The sequence below is a fragment of the Callospermophilus lateralis genome, chromosome 11 (assembly GCF_048772815.1).
Source record: "Callospermophilus lateralis isolate mCalLat2 chromosome 11, mCalLat2.hap1, whole genome shotgun sequence".
Lineage (NCBI taxonomy): Eukaryota > Metazoa > Chordata > Mammalia > Rodentia > Sciuridae > Callospermophilus > Callospermophilus lateralis.
Window position 1 is genome coordinate 2,243,457 of NC_135315.1, and position 15,941 is coordinate 2,259,397.

Genomic DNA, 15,941 nt, shown 5'->3' on the forward strand with positions numbered 1-15,941 from the left:
GGCCACTAGCAGGACAGCAGTGGAGGTGTAATAAAGTAAAGCAGAGGGGTGTCCCCAGGGAAGGGGAGCCGGCTCGGTCTTGACAGGGCGCAGTGCTGTCGCAGGAGGGAGTCCAAGGAAGCCTGGAGGAGAGCGTGAGGCCCCCTCTCCTGGGCCACGCCCCCTGCACCTCTGCTCATGCCAACGCGGCCAGCCAGGAAGAATCGGCAGAGTCCACGCAGGAAAAAAGTGACCTGCACAAAAGGGCCCCCGGGGAGGAGCAGGGCTCCAGGAACTGCAACCTGGGACAAAAGGAGGTCCCCTTCTAGGGGAAGCGCTGACTGCAGAGCGTCAGACCCTCCTGAGACTCACTTTCCCACCTGCAGAGGGTGTCATCTGAGGTGCTACAGAGGAAGGGGTCACTGGTCAGCCCTGAAGGACTGCCCTGCCCACCCCAGAACTCTCATTACCGACTCCCGCTCTCTCCGAGGACACGATCCCCACACACATCCGGTCTCTGAACACAGCTGCTGCTGACAGGGTCTGTGCTGGGACCTGGTAGTGACGTGCCAGGTAGTCCCGGATGGCATGGAGGGACGAGGCCTGGGGGATGAGGTGGGCCTTGTGCTGGCTGAAGGCCGAGGGCAGGTAGCAGCGCTCCTGTGCAGCGTCGCAGACCAGCACCAGCTGGTAGTCCTCCCGGGGACACTGTGTGCACAGGCTGCGGAAGAGGGCCTCCGCCTGGCAGGCCACCTCGTAGCTCAGCTGATCCGCGAACAGCAGGCTGTAGACCTTGTGCCCCTGGGAAACCGGGGCCAGGCAGCGGCGCAGGAGCAGGGCCACCTCTTCTAATGTGGTCCCCGGGGTACAGAGCAGCACCTCATCAAATGTGGGCAGGGGCTGGCCCGGGGCCTGCATGTAGATGGCCAGGGCAGCCAACAGCACCTCAGAGTGGCCACACAAGACCAGGTTGGGCTGGCCAGCATGCAGACCCACGGGGAGAGACCGCTCCACAGGAGGCCTGCCCATCCTGGCCAGGCGAGCCAGACAATGGCCCAGGGCCTCCAGGTCCAGGCAGCCAGGCAGAAAGACACTCATGCTCTCCAGGGACTCTTCCATGATGGCCCTCAGCTTGGTCACCAGGCTGATCTCAGAGGACTGCAATGGAGGTAACTTTTCCATCACTGTCCTCACGCGGTGTCTGCTGGCCTCACTGAACCCCACAGTGGCCCTTAAGATGTCGGCTGGGGTGCAGTTGTCTTTGATGAAGGACAGCATCATGAGGGCAGCTGGGCTGGGACTCTGCTTCCTGAGCTCGGTGCTCAGGAGGACAAGCTGCTCGGCCGTGTAGAAGTTGAGGTAGAAGTGCTCCCTGCGCTTCCTGTTCACCAGCTCCTTCCAGTCATCCAGGAAGTGCTCCATCTGCCTGCAGAGGGCTTCCAGGAGCTGGGGGACGTCCCCACTCTCTGTTAGCTGGCTCACCAACTCCAGGTGGAAGTCTATGCGGACGGAGACACCGTTCCTGGGGCAGCAGTAGACCTCGGCAGTCCAGGTCCGAAATAGCAGGTTTCCCGCAGAGTACAGGTTCAGGAAGGCTTGCATGAGCCGCTGCACGTGGCAGAATACCTGGGGGACACAGGGGCATGAGGCAGACCTCGCAGTGAGCTACTGGACACACACAGGTTCAAGGGGCTTGGGTTCACTCCTCCCGCCAGAAACACGATCCGCCTCAGGAGAGGGCTCCCTTCTTCTGGAAGTGATCAGTGCTGGATAGGAATGTCGACTGTGGGCTGGGCTGCGCTCGGTGGTAGAGCACTTGCCTCGTATGTGCTGGGCCCGGGCTCTACGCCCAGCACTGAGGGGAAACGGTCAGTTGTGAAATCCAAATAAACTATAAGGAAAGAAGCTATAACACAAGCAAGAGACCATTACACAAACCAACAACCTGTGCCATCAGAATCTTGCGGGGTTGACTTTGCCAATTTACAGAGTTAATGAAGGCATTCATGCTTCTTCCTACCTGGTCACCTCCTGTTCCACGCAGCTAACTCACTACCAGCTGGTGACAGATCCTCCTGGGGGACCTAATACCTCCAGGACCTATTCCACCACTGATTTCACTCCAGGCAAGGTGCACCCTGCGGACCACCAGCTCCACTCTCTGAAGCCACTCTGCCCACCAGAGGCCAACCCCTGCCCCTGTCCCTCCATGGGCAGCGGGGCAGTGAATGTGCCCAGCCTGAGGCAACAGCGGCAGCCGCTCACCTCAGAGAACTTTTCTACTTCCATATTCTTGTGGTCTTTCTTGCCAGACATTAGCATCAGCTTGTTTAAAAGATCCTTCAGGTCTTCCAAAGAGTAGGAGCGCTCTGGCTCCAGGCCACTGTGACCCCCAGGGAGGATCAGGCGCAGGACAGCATCTGATGAGACCTGGGAGGCACAATATATTTGGGGGTCATTTTCTGGTGGCTAAAACCCCGACTCAGCAGCGGGCCAGTGCAGGCCACCAACACCACACCTTGAATCTAGGAAGGCTCACCTTCCGGTCCCTTGTGGGTGCCCTGATCTCATAGATGCCTCTGCTATTGATCGCAGTAGCCAGGGACAGGGACGAGAGCTCGATGGACCCATGGCTTTCCTTCACGGTCTTCAGCCACTCCAGACTCCGGGCAGAGTCTCGCTGTTGGACAGACGCAGAGAACATGGGCGGGTGAGAATGAGGTCCTCCTCCCTCTGCCTCTGCCCTCGCTGGGCAGACTGCACCACCTTCCTCCAGCCTCCGGGTTCCGCTGCTCACCCAGTGTCACTCCCTCAAGACCCTGGTCACTTAGTGTGGCCTTGCTGACGTGGGTTCCTAGCTAACCCTTGGGGTGCATGTGGCCTGCACTGACGGATGTTTGGGTGGAGAGCCAGAGGCTACGCTCCCAGAGGGAAGACACCGACTGCTGGGTCCCCAGAACAGAGGCCCCCCGAGAAGAGATGCTTCACTGAACAGCAGCCCTGTGTTCTTATGTCCTGCCACGGTCCCCAAACACCACCAGAAGAGCTTAGAAAACACTGCAACAGACGTGAGCTTCTGGCAGAAAAACTGCCAACTGCTCTCTCTCGGCATCTCCCACCGCCAGCCACTCGCAGGGGCAGACGTCCTGAGCCTGTTGCAGGCCTCTGGACGTCTCTGCTCACTGGGCAAGTTATGCAGCACCGTGAACCCAGACCCTGCACATGCACTTCACTGCAATGTTGTCTTCCTTCTGATAAGAAAATTAATAGATTGTGAAAACCACATGAAAGAAATAAAAGGGTAATTACTATCGTTTAGAGAAAACCACTGCACACCCTTTCACATGCTTCCTACCGTGCTCTTTCCACACCTGTCCTGTAGGGCGGACACTGCTCTTGACCTGCAGTTCTGTAGCTCCCTTCCCACCCAAGAAAAAGAAAGCATTTCCATAGGTGAAAGCTGCTTTTAAACATGCGTTCAAGCAGCTGCCTACACGCCTCCGTGCCCTTGTGCCCTCCAAGCACAGCTGCTGCCCAGGGCTGCAAGGTCACCAGGCCTTAGAACCAGGAACAAGACGCACCAGCTTGCTGGGCAGGTGGGGGTCGTTTTTCAGAGCCTTCCACAGCTCCTTCAGCAGCTCCATGAACTCGCTGAAGCCGGCCTTCTTGTCCAGCTTGTACAGCAGGGACGCGTATCCCTGCACAGCATCGTGCAGGCAGGCCACCCGGTCCACGTCAATGTCACTCTCTCCAGCCGAGATGGAGGCCAGGTCCACAAACACCTTGAGCTCGGTGATGCCTGGGGGCAGAGAGGAGGTCAGCACAGGACCACGCCACGATGCTGCACAAATCACACCTGGGGCACGGTCCTTAGCGAGGCCATCAGTGGACACTTAGTAAACATCTAGGGCCTGCTCCACTTCCTGCCTTCAGTTCCAACTCCAGGACACCTTTACTTTTGCAGTACATGATCCCACCACTGACCAACAACTAACCTCTACCAGAGAATGCCCCAGGCACTGTACTAGCCTTTAATTCTCAGACACCATTACTTAAACAAAAACAGGTTCAATTGGTAACTAACATGTGGACAATTAATTATTTAAAACTGAGCTAATTCTCCTGGGGTTAATTATTAATCAAATAACATACATCAAAGCAGACTCAGGAGTAGAAGGTAGAGTCACCACAGTGGTGGATGAGCGCTGAGCCACTGTAGCCTCAGGGCCACTAGGAAGCAGGCCCCAGGCCTCTGTGGTGTCAGTGCTGTGCCTCTCCACCTCCTGGCCTTTATTTCCTACCTATCCCCCATCCCAAATTGAATCCACACAACCATGCAGGGCCCAGCCCTAGGCTGGGAGAGAAATGCACACCTTCTGCCCACTTGCTGCAACAACGGCCCCTGCAGGCAAGAGCTTGCCCAGGCCTCTGGCAGAATGAGCTGGAAGGATGCTCAGGAAAGCGACGCTGGACTCCACAGATGGAGAGAGCAGCTCAGGAAACAGTTTAACCAGAACCCTGAGAAGCTAGCCTGAGGCAAACTCTCTGTGGGCCTGGAGGCAGACACTGTCCCCCAACTGACGCACCCCCGCAATGGAGGTGGGATGGCCTCCAGTTCAGGAGCCCCACTTGGCAAACACCTGAAGCCGAGCTCCCCTGTACCTCCCAGCGCCTCGTGCAGCCAGCTGACGAACTCCTTCTGCAGAGCCAGTTCGTGCAGACACTGGTGGCGGGGCTCACTGATGTCCTGCAGCCACTTCTTAGCCCGGATGAGCTGCGGGCTGATCTGGTCCAGTCTCTCATGGCGGGTGGCCTCAAAGTCATCAATCTGCAAAACAAAGCTCTGCTGTGGGCTGCACCAGCGACCACTCATGCCTGCCCTCCTGTGTGCCTGGACCAGCAGCTGCTACAGCTACAGGATGACACACTCTTGCACAAAGGACAGCATGACCTCCACTGCCCTCCCTGCTGGGCTGCAATAGCTACTATCCACGGCACCCAGGTCCCATGAGGAACCTTTTATGGACTTTGAAACCTGTTCCTCACGGCAGCCCCACCAGGTCCAAATCATTGACTTCTCTGTTTAGGGCAGTTACAGACGTGCTGATAGGTTCAAGTTTAGGTACGGACCATTCCACACTCTGCTAAGTTTTAAGCACTATCATATCTGTCTCTCCCGGAACATGAACCTCACACTGATAAACCCGGGGCTAGGAAACAGGACAAAGAGGTGCGGGCCTGAGCCACAGTGGGAGCAACGTACCGTTTGAAATTCCCATGTGAACTAGGAGAGGTACCTGGACAGATGGCAAAACATTTCCTTTTGTGATTTCATAAATTAAAGAGAAGAGATTTTTCTGGGAAAGAGGATGGTTTCTCTATCCTAAATTTTTGGTTCTCATATTGATCCAAAAAAACTCACTCAGGAATAGTCACACTATCTCAAGCAAAGGTAAAAACGCAGGCCTCAGAATGTTCCAGTGCAGCCCAGACGAGAGCCCTTGAAACAGGATGCCACACTGTCCTTCCCAGAACCCCTGGGGCTTCTGAGGAGTCCCCAACAAATAACTTACAAAGTTTATTAAAGTGTAAAGAACACTGAAGTCGCCAGTCAATCCAAAATTATTTTTGATATCCAAGATGACCTTGGCCGAGCTGATGGCGTGGTGCAGGCTATGGTACTCCTTGATCTGCTCAACGCGCTCCGAGATCCAGCCTCTCTGGGCCTGGGGGTCTACTCTACACATAACCTGGAGGTCTGAAGTCAGGTCATTGTATTTATCTACAAAGTCCTTGAAGATGACATCGATTTCTGCAAAGGTGACCTCTCCTGACTTCAGATCCTGATACAGTTTCATGAACCTCTGGTAACAAGGCAAGTACAAGTACTCATAGGCTTCTAGAAGTTCAAGGGTTGGCCTTTCAGATTCCCCTTTGGGATCACTCAATGATTCTGCGGCTTCTTCCCAGAAAACCTGGAAGATGTGGCTGTCTATCAGCGAGTCTATCGTTCCAGCCAATTCCTGGGCTTTGAGATCCAGGTTGTAGTGCGTCATTTGCCTGAAGGTCAAGGACGATGGCTGGCTCACCATCACGGCTTCATTCAGTCTTTTGAGGTTCAGGTCTTCTGAGTGTCTTGCTTCAATCTCTCCAAAATCCACTTTGGACACCATAAGGAAACATAGAAGTGAGACTGCTAGTCATGCGGCATCTTATTTTACTTTCCCAGTATTTCTAATCACTTTGTTAAGAAAACACTAGTGAATACCATTGCTGAGAATTTTTTCTCAGGAAGATTCATCGCTCCTCCCCTCCACCCCACCAGCGGCTTGTTCATTAGCTTTCATGATAAAGAGCAGACTGCAAGCTCTTGTGTAGACAGGACAGTTGGAAACACACGTCCATCTCCTCCCACCCAAACCTCACTCCAGTGATGGATTAGAAATTGTTTTTGAAAGACCACAACCAGCCGGGACCAGAGAGCAGAAAAGTTGCCCGAGAGCAACAGGAGCTAGAAGTGGAAAGACCGCCGCACCAGAGTCAAAGGACACTTGGGGCCTGAGTACATAGACCCTGGGGACACAGTGACATGAGCTCAGTCAGGCCTGGCACAAGCTCCTGGCAAGCAAGGACACTAGCTGTAAGGTCACCCTAGACCAGGGGAGGCAGAGAGGGATCAGGAAGTGGGTTCAAGGTGTGTTTAGGAAGCAGTGAGTGAGAGTCCAGCCCCACCTGGCAAGGACCACCTGCAGGGCTCTCAGGCCTGGAGGCCTCTCTAGACACAGACCTGTCCTAGGCAGCTACCAAGGACGGGGAGGATGACACGGCCCTCAGGGAAGAAGAACTGGAGTAAAAGTGGGCTCACCTCCTCCTCTCCCTCTCGGTCCAGGAACCTGGCAGCCGGCAGGGGCTGCCAATGTGAGACCCACAGGAGAAGCCCTCAAGGACAGGTCAACTCCAGGGGAGCCTCAGAGCCCCAGGGGCCATGCCCAGAGACTGTTTCACAGACACAGAGAACAAAAATCTCTAAACAGAAGAGGAAAATCTTTTTTTTTTTTTTGGTAATGGGGGATTTTACTCAGGGGCACTTGACTACTGAGCCACATCCCCAGCCCGTTTTATTCTATTTAGAGACAAGGTCTCACTGAGTTGCTTAGTGCCTCACCCTTGCTGAGGCTGGCTTTGAACTCACGGTTCTCTGCCTGAGCCTCCAGAGCTGCTGGGCAGGAAAGTCTTTAAAATGCAAAACAGACACCAAAAAACCCAACAGTAGCTCAGTGGTAGCACGCTTCCTAGCACAGGTGAGGCACTGAGTTCCTTCTCAGCACCACATACAAATAAATGAAAAATAAAGGTATATCAACAACAAAAAAATAAAATAAAAAAGAAAAGCCTAGGTTCTGTTCCCAGCATGCAAAAAGGAAAGAAAGAAAGCAAGCCAGCAGGTAAAAGCAACTCTGACAAAACAAGAAACAATACGAGGAGAAGAGGATCTTTATAAATATCAATAATCTCAGAAAGATAAGATACTGAACAAGAACCATGAGAACACCATAGTATATAAACAGATCTTTCAAGAAAAAAGGGAAAAAAATAAAAAAATAAAAATAAATAAAAAAATAAAAAAAAGAAAGAAAAAAGGGGAAGGGTTGGGGTTGTGACTCAGTGGTACAGCACTCAAGAAGCCCTGTGTTCAATCCTCAGCACCACAAAAGATAAATAAATAAAGGTATTGTGTCCATCTACAGATAAAAATTATTTAAAAAAAAAAAAAAAGTGCCAGGCACTCTGCTGGCTGAGGCAGGAGGATCGAGCGTTCAAAGCCAGCCTCAGCAAAATCGAGGTGTAAGCAACACAATGAGACCCTGTCTCTAAATAAAATACAACATAGGACTGGGGTGCAGCTCAGAGGTCGAGTGACCCTGAGTTCAATCTGTGATATCAAAGTAAAACGAAAAAAAGGAGTGCCTTCAAATTAAATGTACGTGAGAGCTGAAATGAAGACTTCAATGCCCGGCTGTGTGAGGCTGATAAGGCTCAGGAGGCAAAGCCCAAACAGGAGAGATGTCACAGGAGCTGGAAACCACCCAGGAGGCCCAGCAGCTGCTGATGTGAACCCAGGAAGAAGGAAAGCACAAACAACCAATTCAGGAGAAAGCCCTGGAGCTCCAGCTGAGGAACACCGCAGTCGGGAGGCAGGAAGGAGAGGGATGGCACAGATTTACGACATCGTCAGGACACCAGGGGCAGTCAGCTTTCGAGAGCATCCAGAGAAGACAACGAGCCCCATGCAGAGGATGAGCAGCAAGGCTGCATGTGAGGTCCCAACGCAGCACCCAGGCGGCACTGTGATGGACATTCTGTCCCTGGCCCAACGATCAACCTACAGCAGGGACACAGTTCTGAATCTGGCCTCCTGTGTCCCTTCCCAGAAAGCAGAAGATGCCACGCTCTGTCCAACAGGGGTCAAGGGCAAGCCGGGGATGCGGGACTCGCCCCACCAGCCCAGAGGTCAAGGCAACCCTGGGAGATGAGGGCCACCTCCCCACCGGAGAAATGAGCCCTCCGTCCTGGAGACCCTTCAGAGACGTCTGCTCAGACGGCTGGTACAGTTTGGCATTGAAACAGAAACAAACACAATGGAAAAGGGGAAAAGGAGATAACAAGACAAGCAGAGCAATTCCACCGCTACAGAAGCTCTGCCGAAACGTGGGGTGGCTGTGGTCCACGGCACGGCTCGCCTGTGAATCCTGTGTTCACACCATGGCGAAGGCCTGGCCCGAAGACTGCTCCAGTAACTCAGGGCACCACTGGGCGTGACAGGGCAGCAAGTGACCTCGTGTGCTGGGCCCAGACTGGAGAGAGATCCCCCCCACCCCACGGGAAGCTGGCACAGGACGCTGGGAACCAGGGATGTGGACGGGCTTGGAGGCACAGCAACAGGAGCGAGAGCGGAGCCTCCTTCCCCCGGAAAGGGAAAACTTGGCTAAAAATGTATTTTAAAAGTTCTGCCCCCCAAATAAGGCCCTGCTCTCTGTGGCCCTCTTCCGTGCCCCACAGCTCAAGGGTGTCCAGAGCGACTGTGGGGGCAGTACCTTGGACGAGGTGCTTCACCTTCCTGCTCAGCCTCAGGAGGCTGTCCACCTGTCTCTTCTCTCTCTTCAGAAACACGACTTCTCCCATCCTCCAGTCCAGGGTCTCTTTCATGTCACATTTTCCCTCTTGGAATGAAAAACTCTTTTTCTCTGGAATACAATGACAAAGTCACCAAAGGCAGAGACACTTCTCCGTGACACCCCCTTCTCCCCTGGGAGTGCCCTGCAGCCACCACAGAAGAACTCCTCCACCTGGTGGCATGGAAGAGAACACCCAGCACACGTGTGAACGCAGGCTTCACACCAGCCTGGCCCAGCTCACCCAATTGCCACAGGTCCAGAAACTGGGTTCTGTGCTTTAGGATCAGCTCCAACTGTCCGATCAATATGGACCCATCTAGCACGTCACCAGCCATCTTCATGAAGACAGAGTTGGCAGCAGCCATCAACCTCTTGGCGTCCTCTGTGAGGTTGTCTAACAGCTTCTCATCCGTCCCTGATCAGATGAGGAACATGGTGAGCCCACGGGCCCTCCGCCTGCTTGCTCTAGAACCTCACCCCAGCGCCATGCCCACCTGACACTGGCTGCATTCACGGTGTTTCCAGAAGTGCTGCCACCTCACTCAGCTGTTCCCATACCTGTCTTACCCCAGTGCTTCTCCTGTTAGACGGAGGAGACCCTCCCAATGGCCAATGTCAGCCAGGAGAACCACAGGGTTGAAGGCCGGAGCCTTCACACTCTGCCTATCTTGGCTGCAGCTCAAAACTTGGAATGAGAGCTTTCAGAGGACCTCAGAGGCCGACGTTTTAAAATGTGCTTAGTTTAACTGTCAGACTATTTATCTCACAGTAGTATGAGGCTCAGTTAGTATCGTGGACGACCGAGTTACCTTTACCATTAAAAGCAAAGATGGCGGGGGACTGGGGTGCAGAGTGGTGGTAGGGTGCTAGTCTAGGAGGCCCAATGCCCTGGTTTTGTCCCCAGCACCACACACATGTGCATACACGCACACGCACACACAGTTTTATTCATAATTACAAAAACACAGAGGCAGCTGAGATGACTTCAGTGGGAAAATGGACCAACCCAGGCACATCTAGACAAGGGTGCTTTGCTCAACAATAATAGGAACAGAGCTGTCGGGCCTGAAACCTTAGACGCATCCTGCTGCATGCGCAGAGTGCGGACATTCAAAACAGAAGTGCACTCCTCTCCAGCAAGCTGCCAGGCCAGTGCACACAACAGCCACCTTCATGACCACGCGCTGCTCCCTAACCCTCCTGTGGCATTGGGTGTGGCTGATTTTGCTGAGAACATCATCTGCCCTGGGTTGCAGTGCCACGCCCAGTGCTTTCCCACTACAAGATCTGAATCTAGCAATTTACACATAAGCCTGCATTCAGGGCAATGCAGAACGCCTCGTCATGGTTGACAGACGAAGTCTCCAACACCCTGGGTAAGCAGCTTGCCCCAGACACTTTCAGAGGGGCTGCTTCAAGGCCAGTGTTTCCCCCTGGGAGCACATGTCCAGCAGGCACTCAGCAGACAGTGGCTCTGCCGTTAGATGCTCTTTATTACACAAGATGCCTAGCACCTGCCTGGGCACCCCCGCCCATCCTGCCTTTACCAAACCTCAGCACATGTAGGCTGAGGATCAGGTCATTAAGCACCTTGCCCTATTCTGCTACCTGAGAAAGGACAGCAGACCCCACCATCCCTACACACACCATACAACTTGAAGAGCTGCTTCACATCTGGCCCTGTGAGCAGATGTTTAAGAATCTCATCCAGGTCGTCCACGGCCTCTCCACTGTTCCTGGGCCAGGACTTGGTGATCACGGCAGACACAAGGCTGCCAAATTTCTGCAAATCATGACAAGAGACTCCCTCCAGGATACTGGTCTGAGACTAGAAGAAAATGAATTAAAAAGAATTTAGAAGATTTCACTGATTTGTATTTTAATGACAAGTTAGTACCCATTAGCATTTCAAAAATCTACTGAAGCTAGTTTTTTAGTGCCTAAAAAAAAAAAAAAAAAAGAAGAAGAAGGGAGGTTAGGAGTACCCCCTGGTAAGGGAGAGCTTAGCATGCTGGGAGGCCCTGGGTTCATCCCCAGTCATGCAAAAGAAAGGAAAAAAAAAAAACAAAAAAGTACCTAACATGTCCTAGAACTTTTCCATCCCCCTGTGGCCTGTCTCCTTACGTGAGGTACCAGAGATTTGAAGATGCACGCACATGAACACACCCCAACAACCCCAAGTCACACGCCCTCCCAGCTCACTGCCACCTTCTGCATTTTTCTTAGTCTTGCCTGTCATAAAAAATACTAAAAGCAAGATGAGGAAGCCGCTACCACATGGTGTTCCATGTCCTAAGCTGTGATTCTCATGAAGACCGCCCTCAAACACCACAGACACGCCAGTTCTCCTGATGCTTCACCAAGAAACAAGACACTTTCCTTTTTTAGGTTTACAATTTTGGAAAAAAAAAAAGTTTCAGTCATCAGTAAAAAAACACAGGGTGAATAAACAACAGACACTTTTTGACGTATAAAAGGACAAAAGAAACATTAACAAGCAATGCATTAAAAGTTACAGACCATGATGAAGTGAGATTTATCCCGGGAATAAAACCATGTTTTAACTCAAAAATCGGTCAATAAGCTGGGTGTGGTGGCACACGTCTGGTGAGGCTGAGGCAGGAAGATTGCAATTTGGAGGACAGATTCAGCTACTTAGTGAGGCTCTATCTCAAAATTAAAAACAAAAAGAGTGGGCTGGGTTGTGGCTCAGCGGTAGAGCGCTCGCCTAGCATGCTTGAGGCCCTGGGTCCAATCCTCAACACCACATAAAAATAAATAAACAAACAAAATAAAGGTATTGTGGAAAAAAAAAAAAAAAAGCTTTTTTTAAAAAAAAAGAGTTGGAATGTGGCTCAGCGACAAAGTTCACCTGGGTTCAAACCCCAGTGCCACACCCACAGACACAACATCATACCAACAGAAAAAAGGGACACAACCATTTTAATAGATACAGAACAAGTATCAGACAAAACTCTAAGAACAAGACCAGGATGGCCAATTTCACCCCTCTGACTATCACAGAGTTGCTATCCAGTGCAATCAGGCAGGAGGGAAAAAAAAACGGTGTTGGGATTGGAAAAGAAGTAGTATCCTCACAGGCAGATAACGCAGTTGTCTATAACAGAACCTCAAAGACGATGCACTCTCCCACGTACACCCCAGGAGAGCCAATAAACGAGCTTGGTACGATGTGCTGCTCTATGTCCATATGCTAGTGATGAACAACCCAAAAACAAGATTGGGAAAATAATTTCTTACAAAGGAATAAGGTTATTAGCAAAGGAATAAAGTACTTAGGAATGAATTTCACAAAAGAAATGCAAACCTCACCATCTAAAAACTGCAAACCATTGTTGGAAGAAATTAAAGACCAAAATAAATGGGAAGACATTCTAAGTTTAGAGATCATGAGATTTGACATTAAGAGGTCAACACTCCCCAAACTGACCTACAGATTCAAAGCATGCTGGGAGGCCCTGGGTTTCATCACCAGGACTGCAAAAAAAAAAAAGGAAAAGAAAACAAAAACTATGTGTGTCCAGAATGTTTCCATTCCCCTGTGGCTGGCTCCTTATGCGAGATACCGAAACCTCAAAGACAACGCACTCTCCCATGCACACCCCAGGAGAGCCAATAAACGAGCTTGGGAGGACGTGCATCCATCCCTGTCGGAATCCCAGCTGTTTTCCGTGTAGAAACTGACAAACTGATTCTAAAATTCATATGGAGGCCAAGGGATCCAGAATAGCAGACAATGCCAAAAAAAGAGAACAAATCAGGATAACTCATGCTTTTGGATTTTTTTTTTTTTTAGAGAATTTTTTTTAATATTTATTTTTTTAGTACTTGGCGGACCCAACATCTTTGTTTGTACGTGGTGCTGAGGATCGAACCCGGGCCGCACGCGTGCCAGGCGAGCGCTACCGCTTGAGCCACATCCCCAGCCCCTGCTTTTGGATTCTGTGACCCACTGGAAAGCAATGGCAATAGGGACATGGGAGGATTGAGGGGCCCTCCCGGCGGGGCCAGCAGACCTTTGACAAGGGTGCCAAGATCACCCAAGGGGCCAAGCTTCATGCCTTGGTCAAGTTGTCTGGGACAGCTGAATCTCCACCAGCAAGAGAGTAGCTGGACCTCTTCACACCGTGTAGAAAAGGAGCCAACGTTCAGAGCCGACACTTCAGAGCTTTCAGGGGGTCACTCCATGTCAGAGCTCATGCTTAGTGTGTGCTCCAAGCACCAAAGCACTCAGCACCAAAACAGAGCAAAGCAGACACCTCGGGCTGGGGTGTAGCTCAGTGGCAAAGCGTCTGCCTTGCCTTTGCAAAGTCCTGGGTTCGACCCCCAGTTCCAAAAAAAAAAAAAAGACAAAAAAAGAACCCCACCAAAAAAACAAAATAAGATTAAAAAAAAAAAAAACACACCTCTTAGAGGAAGAGACAGGTAAGTCTTCATGACTAGGAGTTGAAAATACCACCACCAACAAAAAATAGACACACTGAATTTCACCAAAATTAAAAACCTTCCCAGGGCTGGGGTTGTGGCTCAGCGGTAGAGCGCTCACCTCGCACGTGCGAGACCCTGGGTTCCATCCTCAGCACCACCTACAAAAATAAACAAGTGAAATAAAGGGGTTGTGTCCAACTACAACTAAAAAATAAATATTAAAAAAAAAAAAAAACCTTCCCAGGTGCAGTGGTGCACATCCATAATCCCAGCTATTCAGGAAGCTGAGGCAGCAAGAAGATTGCAAGTTTGAGGTCAGCCTGGGCAACTTGGCAAGACTGTGTCTCAAAATAAAAATTAAAAAGGGCCTCAGGATGTAGCTCCGTGGCAGAGCACCCCTGGGTTCAATCCCTACTACCACAAAAAGAGAGGAAAAAATTTAAAACCTCTGTGCCCTTACACAACCACCGAGAGTGAAAACGACCCAGAGACTGGAGGAAAACACCGGAGATCACTTATCTGACAGGAGACTTGCACACGATGATCCAAGAACTCTTACAAGCCACGATAAAAGAAAGACATACAGCCCAATGAACAAATGGGCCAAAGATCTAAACAGACATTTCTCCAAAGACACAAAAAATAGAAATAGCCAAGAATCGTATGAAAGGTGCCCAAGGCACAGCCATCAGAGCCACCTGAGAAGCCACTCCACACCCCAGACTGCGTCACAGGGCAGAGAGCACAGGCTGTGGAGTGTGGAGAAGTCAGGACTCTCCTCGGCTGGCAGCTGACATGGAAATGGCCCAGCCGCTGTGGCAATGGGCCCGACAGTCCTTCAGATCACACAGGTTCCAGCCACTCCACCCGCAGGCGTAGAAAGCGTGGATAACACGGCCACATGAACCCGTGCACAGAGATTCACAGCAGCAGATCTACAACAGCCACCTCAGGGGGAGCCCAGATATCCATCAGGGACAAAGCCAAGCACACTGTGTCCATATGAAGAGCAACAAGTAGCCATGAGAAGGGACAAAGCATGACAGGAGCTCCAGCGCTGAACAACGCTCAAAGAAGCAGGCCCCCAAGGCCACATTTCATTCCTGAGATGCCCAAGTAGTCTCTGGAGGAGGAAGGAGGATTAGGTGTTGCTGAGGAGGGCCCTGGGGCTGGCGTGGTGAGGGTGAACGTGACAGCTGAAGGGCTGCGCTTTCTTTCTGAGCTGCTGAGAATGTCGCCAAGTTAACAGTGGTGGTGGCACCCACACCTGAGAACACACCCCACGGCCCAGGTGCAGCTCCCAAGGGTGAGTCACAGGGCATGTGAATACCACCTCACTGAAGCCCTGAGCAAAGAGCAAGCAACAGAGTTGGACTGTGCTCAGTGGTGGATTGCTTGCCTGGCACGCAGGAAGACTGGGTCCCATCCTCAGCACCACAAAAATTATATAAAATAAAATAAAGGTATTTTGTCCATCTACAACTAAAACTATATTTAAAAAACCAAGAGGAGGCAAAAGTCTTAAAAAAGACAAGAGCCCAGAAAAAGGAACCTCTACTTCTTGGGACCCTGCTGGCCAGCAATGAAGCTCAGGCCTGTGCAGGGTGGGAGGTGTCCATCCAGTAGGAGACGGAGCAGGGCGTTGGGGCCAGCAGGCAGCCTGGTATTGTGCAGGGACAACTCTTGCCAGGCTCTGGGGAGAAACTCCTCCCACTTTGCAGAAAAAAGCCAAGTGTACCAATAGACTGTTTCCCCTCTTTTTTGCAGTGCTGTGGATAGACAGAACCCAGGGCCTCGCACATGCTGGGCAAGCACTCCATCCCAACAAGCATGGAGTCTATTGGACTATTCCTTCCATAGATGTGCTGTTGACCTTTGGGGTCTTTTGCTGCATATCTGCTGGGCAAGAGTTAACAGGCCATAAACAAACCAGTGGCTAATGGGCAGTCAGAGGTGCAGCCTGCCAGGTCACCTGCACCGAGGCTTGGGAGCACCACTGTGGTTTCACCAAGTACGTGGCCGCCTCTGCAGCAGGAAGCCAAGCTGCATCTCCAGGAGTGGGCACCACATATTTCACAACATCATGGGGCCCAAGTCAGGGAGGAGCTGCCCAGGACCCAATCCTTGAACCGGCAGGCAGTTAGGACTGGCGCTGACCATGTTGGCAAGCAGCCGTGACCCCAAGCACGTTTCTCAAGAAGAGATCGGTCACCTGGCAGGCAGAGCTCACAGCTTCTATGACACACTTCTCAAACCTCCTGGCCACACTGTCCCGGAGGCCAGCTGCATCCCAGAGAGTGCTGCAGAAGACAGAGATCTGGAAGAGAGGCCGCTCCT

General features: G+C 51.7%; 1 protein-coding gene across 1 annotated transcript in view; it reads right to left on the reverse strand.

Annotated features, from left to right (window-relative positions):
• The window catches only part of Rnf213 (ring finger protein 213), a 92,629-nt gene that overhangs the window by 45,052 nt on the left and 31,636 nt on the right, over nt 1-15,941 (reverse strand). The window contains exons 16-25 of the mRNA XM_076870715.2: nt 15,817-15,939; nt 10,803-10,983; nt 9,397-9,570; nt 9,075-9,224; nt 5,553-6,139; nt 4,642-4,807; nt 3,561-3,778; nt 2,519-2,659; nt 2,245-2,409; nt 450-1,605 (exon numbers count right to left, since the gene is read on the reverse strand). Of these exons, the coding sequence (XP_076726830.2) occupies nt 450-1,605; nt 2,245-2,409; nt 2,519-2,659; nt 3,561-3,778; nt 4,642-4,807; nt 5,553-6,139; nt 9,075-9,224; nt 9,397-9,570; nt 10,803-10,983; nt 15,817-15,939 (3,061 nt within the window). The remainder of the gene's footprint in view (nt 1-449; nt 1,606-2,244; nt 2,410-2,518; nt 2,660-3,560; nt 3,779-4,641; nt 4,808-5,552; nt 6,140-9,074; nt 9,225-9,396; nt 9,571-10,802; nt 10,984-15,816; nt 15,940-15,941) is intronic.